At 38.4% G+C, this 23751-nt stretch overlaps 1 protein-coding gene across 2 annotated transcripts in view; it reads left to right on the top strand.

Moving 5' to 3' along the window:
* zmp:0000001200 (dedicator of cytokinesis protein 9) overlaps positions 1 to 23751 on the top strand; it is an 84917-nt gene that overhangs the window by 45839 nt on the left and 15327 nt on the right. For both annotated transcript variants that reach the window (XM_053495992.1, XM_053495990.1), the window contains exons 3-28: positions 7473 to 7562; positions 8284 to 8366; positions 8910 to 8979; positions 10395 to 10490; positions 11498 to 11632; positions 14401 to 14575; positions 14925 to 14977; positions 16511 to 16585; positions 16702 to 16842; positions 16931 to 17134; positions 17428 to 17550; positions 17729 to 17811; positions 18242 to 18364; positions 19672 to 19751; positions 19850 to 20037; positions 20162 to 20227; positions 20305 to 20397; positions 20497 to 20620; positions 21064 to 21182; positions 21291 to 21377; positions 21481 to 21570; positions 22046 to 22161; positions 22357 to 22426; positions 22616 to 22738; positions 23362 to 23433; positions 23535 to 23681. In XM_053495992.1, coding sequence (XP_053351967.1) covers positions 7473 to 7562; positions 8284 to 8366; positions 8910 to 8979; positions 10395 to 10490; positions 11498 to 11632; positions 14401 to 14575; positions 14925 to 14977; positions 16511 to 16585; positions 16702 to 16842; positions 16931 to 17134; positions 17428 to 17550; positions 17729 to 17811; positions 18242 to 18364; positions 19672 to 19751; positions 19850 to 20037; positions 20162 to 20227; positions 20305 to 20397; positions 20497 to 20620; positions 21064 to 21182; positions 21291 to 21377; positions 21481 to 21570; positions 22046 to 22161; positions 22357 to 22426; positions 22616 to 22738; positions 23362 to 23433; positions 23535 to 23681 — 2826 coding nt within the window. The remainder of the gene's footprint in view (positions 1 to 7472; positions 7563 to 8283; positions 8367 to 8909; positions 8980 to 10394; positions 10491 to 11497; positions 11633 to 14400; positions 14576 to 14924; positions 14978 to 16510; positions 16586 to 16701; positions 16843 to 16930; positions 17135 to 17427; positions 17551 to 17728; positions 17812 to 18241; positions 18365 to 19671; positions 19752 to 19849; positions 20038 to 20161; positions 20228 to 20304; positions 20398 to 20496; positions 20621 to 21063; positions 21183 to 21290; positions 21378 to 21480; positions 21571 to 22045; positions 22162 to 22356; positions 22427 to 22615; positions 22739 to 23361; positions 23434 to 23534; positions 23682 to 23751) is intronic.

Here is a 23751-nt window from a genome sequence, read left to right as displayed (position 1 = left end):
CTTCAGCATTATTCAGAAAATCCTTGTACGCACGCTTATTTATTCACACAGTAAAATACGTTTACAGCATTTAAATGGCATAACTCTAGTATATGATTGTGCCATAGTGTGTTTGATTGTGTGCGTGCATCTGTGAAGGTCAAACAGCTGCATGGAAATTACACTGATAGGCCGACAGCCTTGACTGCATCCATTTATCTTTCTCATGTAACTCTTTCTTTCTACTCCCACCTGCTTATTGGTCTGTGTATTTTACTTTGCCAAGAAACATGATCTCAGAGAAAAGGTACAGTGTGGTCAGAGCAACAGGTGATCTTAAGGCTCTCTGTAAGAATGTTCAACACAGGCTGAATGCAGGCCCAGAAACAGAAAGCTCCGTCACTCATTGCTGTGTTTGCTCCTCTGTAGCATTTAGGCTGTTGGTGTGTGTGGTCATTGAGTGGGTTGGTGGGTTGTGCATGTTGAGAACTGAGCCTGTGATGGGTTTTAGGAGAAATGTAGGCCACAGGGGTTTCTATTTAAATGCTTGTTGATAGCGTGCAGTCTACGGTTGTTGTTGAAAGTTTACATGAATCTCATGGCAATGCTGGGCTTGCAATAATTTCTTTAAATTGGCTTTTTTCTGAGGTAAATGATTGTACACCCTACATACATAATAGTCGAAAGTGCCATAAATTAAGTGTGCAAGGTTTTTAAATCAACACACAGTCAAAAAAAGTTCACAAATGTCTTCTAATTTGCCAATCACAAGACATCTGAACTTTCTTTTTGTAGTGGTCATGATTGATTACAGCCGGTAGTGTCTTTGTGCCAATATAAAATTGTTTTGTTTGACAGCACTCATTGGATTGAACAATAGGAAAGTCCAAGGAACTCAGAGCAGATCTGAGAAAGAGAATGGAAGATTTACTGAAACACTGCTGTCCAAGAAAAAAAAAGTACTCCTAAGTTGACACCATCAAGCTAAACTTAAGTTTGACTGTGTGGACAGATGAGTAAAAATGAGGTCTTCAACCTCAAGAATACTGGACCAACTGTTGAGCATGGTGGTGGGAGCATCATGCTTTGGGGCTGAACTGTTCCTAGTGGAACTGGAGCATTGCAAAAATAGGATGGCCTAATAAAGAAGAAGGACTACCTCAGAATTCTTTAGCATAATGTTTAACGATCAGTTAGATGGTTGAAATTTGGACACAAGTGGGTGTTCCAAAAGCACAATGGCTCTAAACACACATCAAAGCAGGTTGCGTCATGGATAAACCATGCTAATTCTAAGCTTTTGGATCCTCGACCCTACACGAAATTATTTGTACAATTCTTATGCATCAGGTCTATTTCAGGAAACCAACCCTAAACTGGTGGTCAAGTGTGTAAACAGAATTAGGCCAGAAGCATGCTAATGGCTACTAGTAGTGTTAGTACTTATGTGTTGCAGGTGAATTGTTGGCCGCAATGTTGCCTTTCCTCTCACTTTGTTCGCAGTGTCATTACAATATCAGTCCTTTCTTCCCACACGTAGGTAAAGTTAGCCTTTCTTCAATCATCCAGACAGCATTAACTCCTTCCCATCTGCGTAGGCAGGAATGTGCAGAGATGTTTCGGGAAGCATCTTTGGGAGTGAGTGTGCAGAGAGAGCTGGGGTGTGTATTTTGTGTGCTGCGGGGTGTGAAGGAGAAAAAAAAAACCTGGGAATGGCTCGTCCAACAATTCAACTGCATTCCAGCACGGTGTCTACTCTTTTACTTTATACTTCCAGCTCTCACTTCATCTGAACACCACCCTTTCACTTTTTCACTTCGTCAGATTCTCATCATCCTTACAGGAAGTCAAGATTGGAAAGCGGAAGTGCTGCAACAGTAGCTGGGTATTGTGTAAAGCTTTTATGGAACCTGTGGGATAAAAACACCTTATTCCTGGACGTTTTACTGCTGTGACGATGACTTGCTTTTGATGTCTGCTGTTTCATTCACTATAGTCTCAGAGGAGTCAAGACCTCCTCTTACTGTGATCAGACTTGCACCAACCACTTAACATTCTCAGCTGGTAGAGAGTATGTTTCTGCATCCAGTGTTTAAACAAGAAGCTCAGTAACAAAAAAATGATCCCTTTACCCCAAACAGTTGCTTGTCTGGATGTACTCCCACGCACAATGTATTTAAGGGAGAACATTTTGGGTGGTTTCCATTACTTGTTAGCCGCATTAACCCCAGTGCAAAAGTAAAGAATAAAAGGTCAGACTCCAAGTATGTCGGACCAGATGCATCTGGAGTAAGGAGTAATTCTTTTTTTTTTTTGGCTGAACTGTTTGTCCAAAGATGCATTCTTTAAAAATAAAAAAGTTCCTTAAGGCTTCTTTGGAAGCATAATAATTATAGTTTTCTAAAGCATTTCTTATTACATAAAATCTTACTCACTCATCGTCTATACCGCTTTATCCTGTATACAGTGTCACAGGGGGAGGGCTGGAGCCTATCCCAAGAGAAACGGGGTGCCAATCCATCGCAGTACATAAACCTTTTTGTCATTTTCCCTTGGGGAACAAATCCTCAGAAATAGAAATGCTTTAGGGTGCTACATTAAACTTAAAATAAATGTTTGTATTCAGGATTGAATTGTAACTTTCTGCTTCCTGAAATTTTCTTCAACAAAACAGAAATATAGCAATCAAGGGTTTTTAAATTCCAGCCTTGAGGTGCAGCAAAGTATGAGGTTAAATCCCGATGGCAGTTGTAGCACTTGACAGTAAAACTACTCTTTCCTGTGGCTTGTTCTATTGTAGGATATGAGTCAGGAAGGGAATTTTTACTCTGGCATTGTTTGGCTAAGTTTAACCTGTATGCTTTGTTTACCTGTCACTAAAGCGGCTGTGTGAGCAGCGGGAATTCTGACTTTTCATCGCACACACCCACACTCCAGCAACGGAGCTTCTCGAAAACTCCCTGTAGGAGCGTGCCTAAAAGAGACAGCTCATTTCTTAAATGCTTTCAACATTATTTTTATTGGGGATTTGGCGTCTCTGGAGAAAGCAAGTAAATAAAAGGCAACTTACTCTAGTGCAGTTTTAGTATTTGTCTTTATCATCAGTCATCGTGACAGCAGGAGGCTGAGGCTGAACAATGCACCTCCTACTCCTCTGCCTGATCTTTCCAGCACAGCCAGACCTGGGAGTGGCTTTTAGACAGAAATAATATTTAAAAGCTGTTGGGCATATCACACCATGTTGGACTGGACAGCTTTTTTTGTTGTTTGTTTTGTTTAGTTTTTAACACTAGAAGCGCCGCGCCAGTGTCACCTACTAAAAACGCCGTTCAGCGGTCATTTGACCGCCTATTGTTTTGAATGGGAAGCTGCTGCTGACACACAATGATCGCTAGATGGCGCTTTCACACAAAGCAAATAGTTTAGCTCCAAGATCAACTTGCACTTGGACAATGCGCCATTAATTCCCGCGTTGATAATCAGCGGTATCTTTTTTTCATATTCAACTGATAAAACCTACTACAGAGACTCTAAGGGGACAAAGGAAAAGGGAAAAAACAAGTCATGTTTGGAATTATAACCCAATGTTTTTGACTTTTTTCTCCTCCTTTGTCCATCTAGGGGCTTCGTACTATAATGGTACGTCTCGGAGCAGCGATTTAGTTCTGAACTCGCTTCCGTGAAATTATCGCTAAAACAATATTAAATTTGAATAAATCAGATCTACCACAGCAGATAATAAACTATGCTATGTCATAACCGAAGCAAACACAACGAATATGTCTCGTTTCGTTCAGTGTTGCTAGGCAACGGACCACGCGCCTAATCGGTTCACTTTGCCGCGGTGTATTATAAACCTGTGGAATGTTCTACTGCTTATGTTCATGTAATAAAAGCGAGGAAAATGTGGAAGTGATGTGTGGACACTGAATGAGAACTAAATCAAAGATTTCGGTAACTACACTGAGTGTAACATCTGCATAGTGACACTAAAAAGCTGAACACCTTCACTTTTCCCTTTACCTCCGAGAAAAAAAACGGATTTTGTTTGTTTATATGTTTATAAAAGTACACGAAGTAGGCGCGCGCGCACAGACACACACACCTCCCCTGAGCCCTCGGTCAACATCTAATGACCGTCGATATGCAAATGAGTCAAGACATAGCCTAACGTGGTGTCGTGTCGGATTTCAGCGGTCAAGGAGAGGAAAGACTTTGAACAGTTGCAGCGTTTTTTCAGTTACAACAAGCACAGCGATGAGTCCACGTTGTTTCACTGGTTATGACATAGTGACACTGAACAGCTGAACAACTTCACTTTTCCGTTTACCTCTGAGAAAAAAAAGCTGTATTTAGTTTGTTTATATTCAGAGTAACACTTTCCAACCACCTCTCATAGTCTATTGTTAGTTTTAATGATTTGGCTGAAACTAATTATCACTACATAAGTACCCCAACACCATTGATCATGAGTTTCAGCTGAAACTAATTCTATACATGCAACAGAAAATGTAGATGCAGATTCCAAATGTATAAAGTTACATGCTATATATATATATATATATATATATATATGTGTGTGTGTGTGTATTCGATGCATGCTATATATATATATATATATGTGTGTGTATGTGTGTGTAATCGAGGCTGGCTCTATTCAGGGGCAAGAGGGGCAGCGCCCCATCAACTAAATGTCTGCACATGTTAATATATTCCTAAAATTAATATATTACAAGTTGATAAACTGATCTGCGGTAGCAGAGAAATCCGCTGAAAAAGGGACACTACACAATAAGGTATTAGATGTCCCTCATGTCTCTGTCCCTCTGCTGTGCGTATTCATTCACAGGCTGCAGCTCGCGCGCGCTCACACACACACACAAACACACACCTCCCGTGAAGCAGTTGCGGCGTTTTTTAGTTACAACAAGCACAGCGATGGGTATAAGAATAAAATAAGGTAACAGTTTGATCTGTGTAGTTAGTGCCCTTGTATAGAATAAATGAATGAATAACACATTCCAACCACCTCTCAAGAGACTGCCAAAGTTTTGCAAAAATACTTGAAAAACATCAGCATACATTGGAGGGAACTTCTGAGGTGGTCAGTGATTGATGGCACGGTCGTTCGGAGGGGGTTGTGATCACACCTACAGTTCTTTTGTTCTAAGCTGTCGGTCAAATATCTCTCCACTTGAAATGGAAGCACAAAATTGAGGGGCAACATGCAAGGGATTTCAGCATCTCGACGCACAGTAGAAGCTGTTTATAAAGAAGACACTGTTTGTTTTTTTACTTTGTAATCTTTCTCGTGTTTACCTTGTACTGTACAATATATATATATATTCATTTTATTAATGATTTGCTGTGAATAAACTACATATGCAGTTGATTTACCAGAAAGGACTTTTCAGTTTTTGTGTGCTAAACTAAACTTCAGGGTCAAGTAATAGCGATTTTATTTGAAAAGTATATATATATATATATATATATATAGGGAAAGATTAAGAAACACGCTGAAGCGGAATATATGTATATAGCATGTATCTTTATACATTTGGAATCTGCATCTACATTTTCTGTTGCATGTATAGAATTAGTTTCAGCTGAAACTCATGATCAATGGTGTTGGGGTACTTATGTAGTGATAATTAGTTTCAGCCAAATCATTAAAACTAACAATAGACTATGAGAGGTGGTTGGAAGGTGTTACTCTGAATATAAACAAACTAAATACAGCTTTTTTTCTCAGAGGTAAACAGAAAAGTGAAGTTGTTCAGCTGTTTAGTGTCACTATGTCATAACCAGTGAAACAACGTGGACTCATCGCTGTGCTTGTTGTAACTGAAAAAACGCTGCAACTGTTCAAAGTCTTTCCTCTCCTTGACCGCTGAAATCCGACACGACACCACGTTAGGCTACGTCTTGACTGATTTGCATTTCGACGGTCATTAGATGTTGACCGAGGGCTCAGGGGAGGTGTGTGTGTGCGCGCGCCTACTTCGTGTACTTTTATAAACATATAAACAAACAACATACAGCTTTTTTTTTCTCAGAGGTAAAGTGAAGTCGTTCAGCTGTTTAGTGTCACTATACAGATGTTACACTCAGTGTAGTTACCGAAATCTTTGATTTAGTTCTCATTCAGTGGCCACACATCACTTCCACATTTCCCTCGCTTTTATGCATAAGCAGTGAAACATTCCGCAGGTTTATAATACACCGCGGCCAAGTGAACCACGTTCCCGCCGATTAGGCGCGTGGTCCGTTGCCTAGCAACACTGAACGAAACGAGGCATAATCGTGGTGTTTGCTTCGGTTATGACATAGCATAGTTTATTATCTGCTGTGGTAGATCTGATTTATTTACATTCAATAATGAGGCTTTATATCCTCGGGAGGGGTCGTTACATATGTAATATGTAAAACAATATTGTTTTATAGATAATTTCACGGAAGCTTCTAACAGAACGAACAAACTAATTAATTTTCTCAAAACCTTATATAATTAAGTAAAGCGAAATTCCCTAAATGTCCTTATAAAATATCGCTGATTATCAACGCCAGAACGAATGGCGAATTGTTATATATATATATATATATATATATATATATATATATATATATATATAAACTGCATATATGGAATGAAACCTGAGATAGTTACATATACGCACTGAATGACGCATAAAAAGTATGCGCGATCCCTTGCGCCATCTGCTGAGAGAAATGAGAATCGCAGGTTGGAAAAGACAGGAAACGTCACGCCGCCGCGCAGCTGTCAGCGATTTCACGTAAATAAGAGCAAAATAGCTTTATACTGGCTTTTACTGGTGCGATTTTAAAAATTTAAGCATACAGGGTGATTAAGCTCACAGAACTAGGAAAAGTCATGAAAGGAGGGTCCTGGAAATTGATCGAGTGTGAAGTATTATTTTTTTTTTACCCCCTTGCGGTCAAATGACCGCTGCTCGGCGCTTCTAGTGTTAAAGAAATAGAGTTTGCTAGTTGATTAAATGACCTGTGATCTTTTCAAAACACTGATATCTAGCAGTACTGATATCAAATGAATAAACTTTAAGTTTCAGTTTCATATTTTTTTTTCTTCAATTTCTTCAACACAGGTCTCAGAGGTCTCCCATGTGGTTCTCTTAATGCCCCAGCTGAAACACTCTTCAGATAATGCATTTTCTATACCTCAAACTCCATTTATTTCACTCCGCCCTCCATTTATTTTACTCCGGGGGGGTCGTGGTTTCTCATTTTTAACACCTGGTTAATATAACAATGGAAAACCGATAAAAAGGCAGGCAATGTTTTTTGATGCATGTTTACGGGACCTAATATCCTAAAAATGAATAAAAAGTGACTTTTACATAATAGGAACCCTTTAAATCATGACATGGTTTTCCACTTCCTTTCCTGACAGTAGTGTAAAAAACTCCTTGTTGTTCTTCTTCTTCTTTTAAAAACTCTTTCTTTCTTTTCTGCAGACCAGCATTCTGCGCAGACAGATCCGCACTCTGTATCCATCAGTTCCAGAGAATGCTCAGAGAGAAGCACACAGCCTGTTTGTGCAGGAGGTAAAAGACAGACTGGCCTCTCACCGCCTTTAATATTTTGTAATTTTACAGTACAGACAAAAGTGCCTGAAATGGTAATAATAATCAGATTCAGCTGTAGCACTGAGAGGTTTTTCAGTACACACTACCACTGAAAAGATGAGACGCATTGCTCTCCGCACTAGACTCTGTGAATGTACTTTAGTGTTTATAGACTGAACTTTGGCCAAAAAATGAAGCATTCATCTCCAGTAACACACATGTGCTGTAGAGTGTCATAAAAAGGAGAAGAGTTCAACAGCTGGACAGTATGTGCGTGCGTGCGTGTGTGCTTTAAGGTTTTAACTTGGCCAAAGTTTTCTCTATAAACAATTGTGTTTTAGAATTAATTCACCCTAGGGTAAATAGTCAATGTTACTTTAGCTTTGTAATATTAAATAGATATCTAACAAATTAAAAAACTCGGTAAAGATTTTGAATATTCTTACTTCATTCTTTTATTTAAACTACCCATATTTGGGGTGGTGGAATATCCTGAGAAACAGAGGCCCTTGTTCTTTCATCTTGCCCTCCCTTCCTGAGCAATCAGATTGGACAGAGAGCAAAGAGCCTTTCCCTCATACCCAGTATGACTTTGGATGAAATTGTGGTCTAAAATGGCTGGTGGACTATTTTTGCACAACAAACATATGAAGTAGCAAGTTATGGTTCTAACAATCATTTATTGTTCCTGTTTTTCTAGTGTCTTAAGACCTACAAATCTGACTGGCATGTTGTCAACTACAAGTATGAAGATTATTCTGGTGACTTTCGTCAACTCCCCAAGTAAGACACACCATGTTTCTTTATCGTCTCCGTAGCTTAAACAAAAGACAGGATCTATGCAACCAGTACCTCTGACAGGTTAGAACAAGCCATACAATAACTAGATAGAACCATGGATTTTAGAACCAAGTATCACTGGCAATTATATTGTGTGTAGTTGTCAATGCTTGTCAGTTCTTGGAAAACCAGAGTCTGTTCAGAATGCACATTTCCTCCTCTGAGTAACAATGAAGGCAATGGAACAAAGCATGAGTTCATCTGATCCCATAGGGAGGTACTATAGAGAAGTTAAGCCGAGCTGTTTTCTCATCACGGCGTCTGGAGAAATATATAGAGTGTTACAGATGACAAAACAGAGGAAGACAATAAAGACAGAAGGACAGGAGGATAGAAATCATTACTAATATAGGTCTCTAAATTTAGTGACTGAATATACTGTACTTTGGAAGTTGAATCAAATCTCATGCTTTATCATTGGGAGAACATTCATGCTAGTTCTTTAACCCCATTGTAATGTGTATTTATGTTTTTGGTGTTAAACAGCAAAGTGTCGAGACCCGACAAGCTGGCAGTTCATGTGTTTGAGGTTGACGAGGATGTCGATAAAGACGAGGTGAGTGAATCTGGTTGAAACACAGCCAAGTGTTTTCATCATGTTTAGTGAGATAAATCCAGATGTCTTTAATTATTCCAACAAAGGCAGTTTATTAAGGAGAGCGAGTCAATAGCCGGGCAAGGCGCATGCTGACACAGCAAGTTCTTCTCAAACCAAAATTTACCATTGTTGGCCTCCAACAATAACTTAAAACACTTTAATCTTTCAAGAGCTACTGCTAGACCTGAAGCACCTCCTCTAGCTGGACACCGGCCTAACGATCTCTCCCACACACATCCAGTTTGACCACTAGGTCATGTCTTTATGCATAGTCTATCAGGTTATGCCTGGACAGCATCAGCGAGGTATCTAATGACCAGTCGCTGCGACTCCTTCTGCCTCTTTCTTTCCTCCAAGAAATCCCCTCCCCTGACAACCAGGCAGACACGGAGGTATCCTGTTTCATTAATCAGCTACAGCAAACAGCTGATTGGGCTTTTTTGAGACTGACCATCTGGCTATTTTTAATGGTTTTCGGCATTATTTCATACAAACAAGTCATTTTCATGTAAAGTGGTATTGCAGACTTCAGTGTGATTAATAATAATGCTTTCTCAAAGTCACTTAATTGGGCTGAAACAAGAATAACATGGCAGCATGTCTCTGTACAGTGTGCAGTATATATGAGAATGTGCAGGTACATACAGTGTTTAAAGCATACAGACTCTGCTTGATCACTGGCTAACTTCAAAGCAAGTAGTCTTGTATCTAAAAGGTTGTCTTCCTGGCACTATTTTGTAACCAGTCATAGAATGATGTAATGTTAAATCCTTATTCATTTCAAAAAGAAGGGTACTCAACCAATTACAGCACTTTTTTAATCTTTCCATAAATTAAGAGGATATAGCACCAAATATGTGTGGCTATAATTTGGGTTTGAGTGTTTGTGTTGTAGCCTAGACAAACAGCTAAACATTTTCTAATAAGCTCGGCTTATATTTATGCTGTAATCCTCTGTATATGCAAATAGCTATCGGGATATGTATCTTCAATATTTACTGTACTGTACTGTCAATATTCTGGTGAGATCTTCATTGTAACCTGTAACTCTTTTATCTGACAGAGATTATGATCCTGTGTGTTCCATTGTATGTTGGGGGGTCTTTATCTTTAAAAGTTTCAGATATCACCCTGTTGTCTGAGAGATTATTTTTTCTAGTACAGTGGTTTATTTACATTTATCAGTGTATCTGCTTTTCTGTGTTTTTTTTTTTCTGGGACAGGCGTGAGGGCTCTGGATTCCTTTGTCAATGAATCCCTGTTCTCCTAACATTTACTTTAGCTACAAGATCAAACAGAGTAGAGCTGGAGCCACATCACAAAACTCATTCTCCTCTTTCTCTTCCCGTGTGTGTGTGTGTGTGTGTGTGTAGGACACAGCTTCTTTGGGCTCCCAGAAGGGAGGTGTTAGTAGGCAAGGCTGGCTTTACAAAGGCAACATGAACAGTGCTATCAGTGTCACTATGAGGGTGAGACATCTTCAAACACCACACTCAGTATGAAACTGGCCACACTCAGTACGATTCCCTCCACAGCAGGAAAGGGCAGGATTTTTGGCAGAGGGGTTACACAATGCTTTAGACTGTGGGTTGCAGGGCTGGATACTGTAGTTTGCTTTTTACTATTTAGTACATTTTGTCTCTCATTGGACAAACGGCAATAAGACCAAAAACAGACAAGTGGAATTATGGAAGATTTACGTCTTTCACTGGTGAGTTTTCCAGTGCATAATTTAATCCATAAAGCAAAACCAGACCACGGGAGGCTTATCCAGATCTTGAATCATAGTGAAATTCAAATTAGTTACACATAATCCATTTTGACATAAAAACAACTACATTTTTGCAATTAAACACAACTTTTCCACTGTAGCTATATTTACTACATCTGTAGTTACCACAGTTGAATAATTTCAGCAGATTTCCTGAGGAAAAAACTGCTAAAGTGAAGCTTTTTAACTAATAGCAGTTAAATTCAATCCAGTTATGGCACACAAACAATATATTCAGCAGTGTGACGATTAAAACTACTCACATTAACAAAGACAGCAAAGGTCTTTTTATGATCCAGACATGAAAGACTGGGCAACAAGGTTGGTCTTGTGTAGTTTTAACTAACTTCAGGTTAAGTTAAGTATTTGTGGTATGGTATTATCAGAACAACACAATGCTAATACAGTTAATCATAATTTCATCTCTAAATTCATAATTTAATCTTGTCTCTAAAAACACTTATTATACAGATTTAGGTTTAAATTTACAAATAGCTTAGACTGAAATTTTTTTTTTCCAAATATATTTTTATTTTATTCAAGCGTTTATATGTACAGTAAGGAAACAATAAAAGTAAAATACTTTACATTTCTTTTCACACTGTGCTGAAGTCTTGTCTGTGGTTAATATCACATGGTTTAAATGCAGTGGATAGCAGTTTATTCTTTTAATCAAATTTATGTCTGTTTAATGCTTTGTTTCAGTCTTTCAAAAGGAGGTATTTCCACCTCACACAATTAGGCGATGGCTCCTATAACCTGAACTTCTACAAGGATGAAAAGATCTCCAAGGAGCCCAAAGGAACCATCTTTCTAGATTCCTGCATGGGTGTGGTTCAGGTATGAGAGAAGTGGTATGATAGAGAATAACATGTTTTTAATTTAACCCTTCCTTTTGAGGTGTGTGTTTGTGTGTGTGTGTGTGTGTGTGTGTGTGTGTGTGTGTACAGACACGCGCACACACTATATAGTAGTAGTGTGTGTGTGTGTGTGTGTGTGTGTATATATACGTTCGGTTTTGCACGTACAGAGGAACACATCCTCCCACTCTCAGTCAGGAGTTAAACAACCATTGCTTTATCTGGAATGCTGCACTAGTCATATGGAAACAGAGGCGATATCCATATGGAGATTGCATCAGTGGTTTCGGTATCAGCGTATTGCATTTTCTGTCTCTTTGCATTTAGCACTCTGTCTTTCTTGGCGTCCGGCCTGACATAGAACATTTTTCTAAGGCTGAGCTAATGTAAGAATGGTTTCAAACAAATACAGCTAATGTGCATTGTTATAATGAAGTTAATGGAAACAAAACAGCTTTTAATCTGGCAAACATGTATTTACAGGTGACATAACCAAAATGTGCAAGTGTGCAGAAGAATTACAAGAGATACTGTGAAGGGTTAATCTCTGTTATTTTCTCCACACTTCATTTCTTTTTGTGCAGTTTTTACGCTTGTTGGAATAATCGCTGGTGATTTTTCCAATTAATTTGGTTAATTCAAATTAACGTTTTGACATGATTTTTCTGTGTATTGATGAAGGTTGTACATACTGTACATGTTATATGTTTAGATATTTAAACTTTCATTTTTTTAATTAAACCAATATGAAAGAAAAGCATTGGCTTTGGTACCTGATAAACACCTTTTACAGCCCACACTACTCCCAAATGCTGCACACAGAAAGAAAGGCATGATACAAAAGGGTAAAATAGCAGTTTGGAGGTATGGACCTGTTACAAGTTTAAAAAGTAAGATGAAAAAGTTTATGTCAAATGTAGTACTGGATATGAAATACTGTCTAGAATTATGTACTTTTTAAGTTGGAATTTGGGAAACATATTCCAGTTTGACTTCTCAGTTGTTTAAAAAAAAAAAATGAAACTAGTTACAAAAAAAAAATAGTTAGAATATCTGTTAAATAGCCATTATCCAGGCAAAAGATCCATAGATGGCAGCACTTGATGTAGAAGGTGCTGTTCCTATTTGTTCGACTTAAATAAAATGGATTAGCTGATTCTAATAAATGGAAAACTTTATATAATCAGTTTATTATAATTTTTTAAATTGCATTAACGAAAAAAAAAAAATCATACTCAATAATCATTCATGGTGTTTTTGTTGCAAGACAACTCAACTCTAGTTTGATTTCTTTTGTGTAGCTATTGTTGTCTGATTGTTATCGAATGTGCAGCTACCTGTATACCTGCACATCTTCCATATGTCCTGTCTGGGTAATCAGTTTGGTTGGTATCCCAGGGACTAGAGAATCTGGTGTTCTTGTGCTGCTCAAGGTAATAAGATAACCTATTTGCTAAAGCTGTAAGGTTACCTTGTTACCTTGAGCAGCACACTTACAGTCAAGCCTCCCCCAGTCTGGTTTTTAATAAACCAGCCTGTCTCAAGCACGTCATTTAATTGTTTAATAACAGAAACACTCCTCCTCAGAGCACAAACACGGAGGCTGATTGCCTGTCTCCCATACAGGCAAGTGGCTTCGGGGAAGCTCATGTTCCACTCAGTTTAAGTCACTCAGTGAGGAATGCTGTCTAGAATAATAAACAGATTATGAAACCTGGCACAGCAGTGAACAAGAACAACCAGGTGTTGGGTGAAAAGCAAAGATTCTACAGTTCCTTTGGTACAGTACATCCAATTTTCTTAACCAATTCAGTTTTATTTTTTCTGCAAGCATAGGTCCAGTCATTCTATTATCCTGTCGTCCCGAGAGCTCAGAATCCTTTTGCAATTAATGAATTAATTCATTTATCCATCATTTATAATCACTATATTCTGTTAACACTAAGTCCAATGCAGAAATACACCCTGGATGGGATGCTACTCTATTTAGTCAGCAGCACACTTATTCTCCCTCTGGAAACTCTTTCTCTCACACACACTCATACTTTTTCCATACCTTAGATATTTAGAGGAATTTAGACAGAAATCAAGAACTGCCATATTGCCACATATTTGGACAGACTAGCAAAGCTCTGTTTCAATTTCAGCTGTTGCCTTAAAGAGGACCTTGTGCTTATCCTTTACTTCCTTTTGCTTGCTTAATATTCATCATTCTTCTGGTAAGAGATCTGTCTGCCTTCTTTGAGCAGTGTTTTGGCAGGCAGTAAGTCTTGTGTCCTCACATGGAAACATTTTCACCTGCTTTCTGTCTGGTTTTTTACACACGTACAGTTTATGTCTTTCTATAACAGAGCAAATTTTCAGACACACAAAATCTGGGCTGGATCTTAAAGTATTGCCATACAACAATGTTGTCTAGTGTTTATATATCTGTCTCACTAAATTATTATTATTATTTATTATGATAAATAATAATAATAATTGGTTTCCATCTCTCAGAGGCTTGATTTCCAAATCAGAATCTATGGTCTGTTTGTTAAAGAATATAAATGATATCAATGATAACTTTTCCCTCACACTTCTCTTTGTCCATTCTGGAAAAGGCTACTGACTCTTTTCCAACCCACACTTCACACCCATTACCAAAGCAAAAAAATGGCTAGACTCCATTTGTAGTGTTAACATAAGAACCATCTAACACATGCCTATTTAAGGTAATCTGAAGCTTTCTTGGCTTTCTCTGTGTAGAATAATAAGGTGCGCAGGTTTGCATTTGAGCTGAAGATGCAGGATAAGAGCGCATACCTGTTGGCTGCCGACTCTGAAAGTGAGATGGAGGAGTGGATCAACACACTGAACAAAATACTTCACAGCAGCTTTGAGCTCGCCATGCAAGATAAGAGGAATGGAGATCTACATGATGGTTTGTGTATCTATCTATCTATCTATCTATCTATCTATCTAAGTATGTAGGCCTTCATTATTGGACCACCCAGACAAATGCGTCTCCTGACATGAGAGTAGATAACATAGAACACATCCAACTTAACCCCTGCACACATCCCTGTTATCTGGTGCAGTGATATATCCCAGGCATCAGGACCCCTTCTGTATGTTTTAGTTTATCTGTTCTTAGTGCTCCATGTGTATAATTTGGTCTGTTTAAGAGACTACTATGACACTCTGTCTCTAGGTAATGATCTATCATTAAGTACAGCAATCTGGATGCAAGCCATGTTAATAAAAGAGATGTTTGTTTCCCCTTTCTGTAGATGATGACCTGGGGAAGACTGACAGCTCGTCTGGAAGTATGGACAGCTTTCAGGTAGGTCTTGTATGCTGTAGAGCTATGGTTGTTTTGTTTCATTTTCTCACATAACCATTAAAAACAAAATATTGCTTTTCTAACTTTTCTCGTAACAATATTGTTCAAGCTCAGGTGTGAAATTGACTCACTTGTGCTACTTTGAGCTGATATGAGAGCTGGGCATGTTTTTTGTTCTTGATTCTTATGCTTAGAAGGTTTATAGTTAATTTGGTTCGTACCTTGGAACATTAAACACAACATGGCTTGCGCTTTAGCCCTTCGTGTTATGAAAAGCATGGTTAATAGACTTTTTTTAAATAGCTACTGGTTCTATAATCCAAACTGTAACCATGAAGCCTCAGAAGCCGATTAAAATTAAACATACCCCAGTGAAAGCTCTGCATGCTCGGATTTCTTAAATGGCCATTTGAAAACCACAGTATAAGCAGCCTATAGATGTAGATGAGAGTCAGATCAGCAATGTGCATTCATTTAGAAAGTTTAATAATGTTCATCAGGGCTGCATTAAGCTTTTCCATGCCCATGATATTTAACCAGAAATACAAAGTGGCCAAATAAAAGATGAGAAGCATAGATGGTGCTCTCAGATCGTTTCCTGGACACGGTCCACACCCAAAGGCAGGATTAGATAACAGATGAAACAAGTAGTCGAGACTAAAACCACAAGCTTGACCACACATGACAGTGCGCAAAACAATAAATTAATACGCTTATCTTTCAATCGCTAGCCCAATTGAACAAGAAGAGATATGAATGAAAGAAATGTTGCTCACGTGAGGGCTCTTCTCCTGTTTTTCTTGGAGGTGAAATCCTAAATTCCCAAATTAGTTTACCGAAATCCATTTGGCACAGAAAATCATCCTCGATTGATATTATAAAGAGTTCAGCCCTTGCAGTGTGAGAACTATCGTGGTCTTCCTCTGGCTCGCCTTATTTCAAAATAAAGTTGTAAAAAAAGTTAGTGAGAGATTCATGCGTCTGCTTTTTTGTTGCTGGTGTTTTTCTCTTTTATATTTCCTTTTAGCCTTATGAGACTTTAACACTTATAATCTACTAATAGAACCAAGTAAATATGATCCATGGGACGTTCTTAAGTATTTCTAATGGAAATAGGTCCATTTAATGAATCTATTTTTGTTTGTTTACGTGCATGCACGTACGTATGTGTATATATAAAATGTGTGTGTGTTTGTGTGCACATGTGTATTTCATTGTACACACCCTAATACTATTATTTAATCCAATAATCACAAATAAACAAATAATCTAGCAGCAGATTAAATGATCTTGTATTTTACTATTTACATGTACATAAGGATTTACAGCATAGTTGGGGTTTTATCGCTGTTTGTACACCTGAGCTTTAATATATGTTGACTTATGTCACGTGTGTTGATTTTACATTTCACCCCATTCCTCAGCACTCTTCTTGTCATTACACAGTATGCTTATCAAGTTGTGAAAACCCCACAATGAAATGTCAGTGATTAGGTGAGTGTGGAGTAACGTTTTGAACATGCTTTTCTTCAGAGCGCCAGAGATATCGAGTCTAAGATGAGAAATGAAACTCGACTGAAGCTGTTCACACTGGATGCAGACACGCAGGTAAAAGACTTAAGATAAGAAAATAAAACAATCTGTAACAAAAATAATTTAAAAATTACTGGAAAATGATTTCCATGGACGGTGCCCTTAAGATATCTGTATGTGTCTGTATACAGAAGTTAGACTTCTCCGGGATCGAGCCAGAAATCAGGACTTTCGAGGAGAAATTTGGGAAGCGGATTCTTGTGAAATGCAACGACCTGGCGTTCAACCTGCAGAGCTGTGTGGCAGAGAATGAGGAAGGCCCAACAACCAATGTAATCCATAATATCTTGGGTAATGAACAGTATTTGACGATTTTAGTAACTGACCTGAACTGAGCTGTTTTCCACATGTGCATCGCAGGTGGAGCCGTTCTTCGTCACACTGTCCCTGTTTGATATTCAGAACAGTCGGAAAATCTCTGCAGATTTCCACGTAGACCTTAACCACCCATCAGTAAGAGCCATGGTTCCAGGCTCTGGCGCTCAGATTATTAATGGAGCTTCAGATGGAGCAGAACAAACACAGGACAACTTACCAGACGCGTTTCTGCAGTATCCACGACAGGTTGGGAGCATTAGCACATAGGAAAGGAATAGGCATAGACTACACAGAAAAGGGCAAGATTACCTCAAATGTTAAAAGACATGAATCTTTTATTGAATACTTAGTCCATGCTCACAGTGTCATTTTGTTTAATGATAGAATTAGCTAATGGTTTGCATTAACTTTAGTCATTATCAGCAATGCATGGTTACCAACAAGACACAAGTCATGTGTTTTAGTGCCACTTTGATATTCTGAATTGTTTAAAAATCATTCTGGTATCACTAAGCATGATGTCCCGTGTGTGTGTGCAGGGAGTGTTTTCTGTGACATGTCCACACCCAGATATCTTTCTGGTGGCTCGGATTGAGAAAGTTCTTCAGGGAGGAATAACTCACTGTGCCGAGCCATACATGAAAAGTTCTGATTCCACCAAGGTAAAGTGAGTGGGTTAGTCGGGAAATCTAGTTCACAAATCTTAACGCCCATGTGTGTGTGCACTGTCTGATGTGCATTTTATAGAAATCTAAGAAATACAGCGAAAAATCAGTCTGCATGGAAATGTTTTAATGTACTCTCGTTCCTTATTTTCCGGATACTTGTCTCTCCTCTCAGACAGCACAGAAAGTGCTGAAGAACGCTAAAGTTGCATGCAGCAGGCTCGGCCAGTACAGGATGCCATTTGCGTGGGCAGCCAGGTAAGAAAACTTTACTTTCCAAGATTAATGAAAAACCTGTTGCTTGGCTATGTTTGTGTGTCCCCTGCACTTTAATGCACTTCACAGGCTAGGGGAACTATTTGGTTTCTGCACTTGTTTTCTTTGGCAAATGATGCAGACATGCTTCATCGTATATGTTAGTTGTTTTTTTTTATTAATAAAATGAGAAAACCGAACTGTCCTCAGTCTACTGTACCTGCCTTTTATCAGTAGAGTGTCAGACTATACAGGTAAAACACAAGTTCTGGGGCCTCGGTCTGGATTTTCTCCTTCTCAATAATAAGAAAGCAGATGAATTACAATAATGTTCTTGTCTTTTATTGCATTTTGACCTGTCTGATATTTTTACAAATGGAGCCAGTGATGAATCCAGATGAATTGATGTTTTTTTCTCTCTCTCTTTTTTCAGGCCTCTGTTTAGGGATGCAAGTGGGGCACTGGACAAAAATGCACGCTTCTCTGCAATTTATAGGCAGGACAGTAACAAGCTATCTAATGAGGACATGTTTAAACTTCTGGCTGATTTTAGGAAGTTAGTCCTTTTTTTCTTCTGGCTGGTGTATTCTTGTTAGGCATTGATTACAATACTGTCCTTTGTCTTCTCTCTGTGCTCACACTGACACTAGTAGCAGTCAAGTTGGGGTTATGATTTAATTTTAATACTTTCATTTCTTAAATGGAAACTGTTCCCACTATGAGAACCAAAGGGCCTCACAGTAATGTCTATACAGACTCACTCACACACTCATCATCTATATCACAGTGAGTCATCTATATCACTTCATCCTGTATACAGGGTCATGGGGGGTCTATCGCAGGAGACTTAGGGCAAGAGGGGGTACCAATCCATCGCAGGACACACATACACACACTCATTTACACTCTATAGGAATGCCAGTTAGGCTGCATGTCTTTGGACTGTGGGAGGAAACCGGAGTATCTATAGGAAACCCACATGGAGAACATGCAAACTCCACACACACACAGACCCTGAAGAGGGAATCGAACCTGGACCCTGGCGAGGCCACAATGTTAACCACTAAGCCACCATGCCACCTCTATGCAGTGTCTTTGGATATTTCTAAAAACGCTTTACTGTAAAAACAGTACAAGATTTAAAAAGCTTTTATTTTTAAATAATCTGTTGATGTGGATTTTTTTTCAAGTCTGTGTCTTAAATTAAAATTTAGGTGCATATAAGTACATTACAATAGTTCTTGGTTGTTATTAATTTACCTGCTCTGTGAAGCGACCGTAAGGTTTCATGCAATTATGATGCCATTTAATTTAATTCAATATCTTTCCATTCTGGGGAAGAAAAGGAGTTAAATACTGTATGTACTACATTGTATTCACATTCTGGATGACAGACTTCACACTACAGTGTGTTTGTGTGTGTGTATATATATATAGCCCGAAATTATTGTTCGTACCCCTGGCAGGGATATGAACTTAAAGTTACTTTTTAATTCTCACTATAAAAGTAACTTTAAGTCAGAATTTGCTAGGGGTATGAATAATCTCGGTCTGTAAATATGCTCGATATGTATATATGCCCAGTATATACTGTATATATTATAAAATTTATATTGTTCAAGACCCGTGGTACCTCCGTTTTACCTTGCCGTAAGTTTAAAAACTTTAAAAATCTAAACTACCCTTTTAATCCATTTTTTGTGTAGAATATTATGAGATGTTCTGAAGATGCATGTCCTGAAAATGTCACTGCCTCCCTTTTCGTACTCTTTGTGTGTTTCCATTATTATTAGAGTAAGGGTGAGGATTAAAATAGTGTCTTTCCTGTCTTCAGTCTGTCCTTTGTACCTATGTTTTTCTCAGGCCAGAGAAAATGGCTAAGCTGCCAGTGATCCTGGGGAATCTGGATGTCACTATCGACAATGTGGCCCCAGATCTCCCAAGTGAGTTAAACTTGGCACTGCTTCTGCTAACGTGATCTATTTTTAACTTTATTTAGTGGCTTTTTACATCCTGTGTATGTTTGTGTTAATTTGAGTAGACTGCATAACGTCCTCATACATCCCAGTGCGTCAGTTTGAGAGCAGTAATTGGAATGGAGTATTGTTTGAGGTCGAGGAGTTCGTGCCATGTATAGCGAAATGCTCACAACCCTTCACCACTTATAACAATCACCTGTATGTCTATCCACGTTATCTCAAGTATGACAGCCAGAAGACGTTTGCTAAGGTACCAGCACTAAATCTCTTTTTATTGGTGTAGTAAACATTTTTGTGTGTTATTAATGTGAACATGATTACGGTGTAAAAACCTAGAAATGTGTGTAGTGACACTCTGCATTGCTTGTCTTTAGGCTAGAAACATTGCCGTGTGTATGGAGTTCAGAGATTCTGATGAGGAGGATGCACTTCCTCTAAAGGCAAGATATAGTAATGTAAATGAAATCATGAACATGTACACTGGAGCCTAGTCTAATCTATTTTCTGTACCTTGCAGTGTATTTATGGCCGTCCAGGTGGATCACTTTTCACTAAGAATGGTATTGCTGCAGTGTTACATCATCATCAAAACCCAGAGTTTTACGATGAGGTAAAATCCTTTTAAACCTCACATTATTATCCTCTTACATGAACATTAGCACTGAGAGTATGGATTTTCTAAATGTGATTTTTTTTTTTCTTCCGTCAGTTTAAGATTGAGCTGCCAACTCAGCTGAATGAGAAGCACCACCTTCTGTTCACATTCTACCACATCAGCTGTGACACCAACAGCAAAGCTAGCACTAAGAAGCGGGAACAGGTGGAGACACAGGGTAAGGCAACAGACACACAGGGTCAGCAAGTACTCAGTGCAGTTTGTATTAGAACAGTCCTACCTTTGTGCCTGGAAGGTTCAGGATGGACAGGTGCCAGCTCTCCAGAAGAAAAAACAAAGACTTAAGAGTGTATGCTGTAGTTAACATCAATGTGAACTGAATGAGATTTTGATGTTTGATAAAAAAACATAGTTTTTAGCATAATTAGTAACTGTGAAAAGTTACACTCATATGCCTTGTCGTGCATCTTTGAAAGAATAAATAAAAAAAGAGTGAACTCTTTTTGATAATATTTTACTGTATTATATGCATACTAGTGCATTTCCAGTTTTTTTTTATTATTATTTGTGTACTTTTTTTTTTATTTGATTGCATATTAAATAAAAAAGCTTGGACCTTGTCATAACCCCTTGTTTGTGTGTTTATGTGCATGTGACTAGTGGGCTATGCATGGCTGCCCTTACTGAAAGATGGCAGAGTGATCATGAATGAACAGAATGTTTCTGTGGCTGCAAACCTACCTGCTGGCTACCTCAGCTGCCAGGAGGGCAACAGCAAGGTGAGCACGTCCTGCGAAGGCCAGCGTCCGGCATGACAGAGAAGCTCTAAATATTTTTAAATTACGCTTGTGCTCACCTGTGATTATTTGGTTTTGTTTGTGACGCAGCACACAAGCCCTGAAGTGAAATGGGTGGATGGAGGAAAAGCACTTTTTAAAGTCTCCACTCACCTGGTGTCCACAGTCTACACACAGGTCTTTAATTTTTTCCACTTCATCTGAATGCATTTTTTGTTGTTGTTGTTGTTGTCTTGTGATATTTCCTTCTTTTAGATTTCATGGTATTTTTGGTTTACAGGATCAGCATCTGCATAATTTCTTCCAACACTGTGAGAGCACTGCATCTGCAGCGCAGTCCACAGGAGGCGAGCTGATTAAATATCTTAAGGTATGACTCCATACAGCACCCCTATTACTCTTCTATTTTTCTGTCAGTTTCTCACACTTTTAATATAGTCAGTACATATTAATGTGCCTGTCCATGTGCTTCCTGAGGATGTTTGGCAAGTCAGCCTTGTTTTCACACCCTAATATGACTGTTTTTTTAATGTACTCAATATGTGAGAGAGCTTAGTAGGGAGCTTCAGACAGACACCATGTCTCTGAACTGTATGTGTAAACACATTTTCATTCTGATAACAGCATAGAGAGCACTATCATGGATTTTTGTCCTTCACCCTCCACCTATTAGCTTCCCAAAACAATGTTCCACAACAATGCCCTAAAACTGATCAAATGATAAAGCATCGTCTAGCTGCTGTTTAACATGGGAATGATTAGACATGTGGTTTGAGCTTATTTAATCAGCAAGACTAAGTGATCAGCTAAGCCAGAATAAAGGATTGTGCACGTGTCATTTCCAGAGTCTGCATGCAGTGGAAGCTCACGTGATGATAAACTTCCTCCCCACAATTCTAAACCAGTTGTTCTGCGTCCTCACCAGTGCAGCTCTCGAGGATGTTGCTGTGAATGTCACAAGGTCAGTTCTCACACCCGATATTTAGAAACGACAAAATTTTAACTTCTTATTTTAAAGTAGTCAAATACATAAACATTTCTAAGGTAGATATATCACCAGTTTACTGGAATATAATTAATAATCAACTGGCAGTAGTTTTAGTCTTGTGGCTGCTTGGTGCATATCAAAACCATGGGTGTTTATTTCAATTCACAGGGTTATGATCCATATAGTAGCTCAGTGCCATGAGGAGGGCTTGGAACATTATCTTCGTTCATATGTTAAGGTAAGTAACCTCAATAAAGCATTTATTGCAATTACACCCACACTGAACTACTATAAAGAGTCAGGGTGTGATTCACAGTATTGCTATTGCTAAGTCTAGTTTTTTTTTTGCAGTTTACGTATTTTACTTATAAAAAAAACCCTCACGTTTGTTTTGTTTCTGTGTGTGAATGTGTTTGTCTGCCTGTAGTATGTATTTATGACAGACGCTAACACAGTCACTGGGAAAACAGTGCACGAGGAGCTGGCTAAAGCCATGACCACCATTCTAAAACCCTCCACAGACTTTCTTACCAGCAACAAACTGCTTAAGGTAGATAAATATATCATAATTAAAAAAGATGTTTTACAGATAGCATATTGTAAACACAATATAATACTTGGTTTTAATTTAAGCCCTTCTGAGCAGTGGCCTGGGAAAACCATTAAAAAGATAAAATATGACATTTTGTACTAGATGTAGTTATGATTAAATCATGATTTATGATTTTTTAAGTTCTTAAAAGTTTTCCTTTTGCATGGAGTTGTATGTAACTCCACCAGAAATAAAATATTGTGTTTTAAAATCTAGTTACCCAGAAAGAGAAAAGAATGAGAATTTAAATCTGCAAGAAGAATAGCCTAGGCCAAATAAAAATTAATAAAAACATTTCCACATTATTGTACTGAAATCTATTTGTTTTTTTTAAGGTGAGGGTGTATAATTACGCTGTTATTGTTAGTTTTTGTCTGTTTGACAGAATTCATCCATAGTCACATGTGACCAGTTTTCCCTGACCACCAGATATGTGCACATTTCCGCTGCATAAGGGGCAGCTGTGTTTGTGTTTTTTTTTCCTGATTTACTTTTCCACTGTGGCACAATGAGTCAAATCCAAGCCTGGGTTGGACATACATTTTGCCCATATACTGTTTTCTTTGTTTTACTATATTCAGTACTCCTGGTACTTTTTCGAGGCCTTAGTGAAGTCCATGGCACAGTACTTGATAGACAGCGGTAAAGTTAGGGTAAGCACAATTGACTGCACATTCATTTGTAAATGCTATAACTGAAATAAAAGACATTATTTTTATTGTCCCCTGTTTAACCTTTGTACTCTTCACTTTAGCTGTCCAGGAACCAGCGTTTCTCAGCCTCTTTTCACCACACAGTGGAGACCTTGGTCAATATGATGATGCCTCACATCACACAGAAATATAAAGACAACCTGGATGCGACTCGCAATGCCAACCACAGTCTAGCATTTTTCATCAAGGTCAGTAATGATATTCAGACCACAGGCATATCAGATTTAAGCATAAAGTAGCCAGTAATAATCTATTTCT

The sequence above is a fragment of the Clarias gariepinus genome, chromosome 5 (assembly GCF_024256425.1).
Source record: "Clarias gariepinus isolate MV-2021 ecotype Netherlands chromosome 5, CGAR_prim_01v2, whole genome shotgun sequence".
Lineage (NCBI taxonomy): Eukaryota > Metazoa > Chordata > Actinopteri > Siluriformes > Clariidae > Clarias > Clarias gariepinus.
Note: the sequence above shows the minus strand (reverse complement) of the source record. Positions and strands in the feature narration are given on the sequence as shown.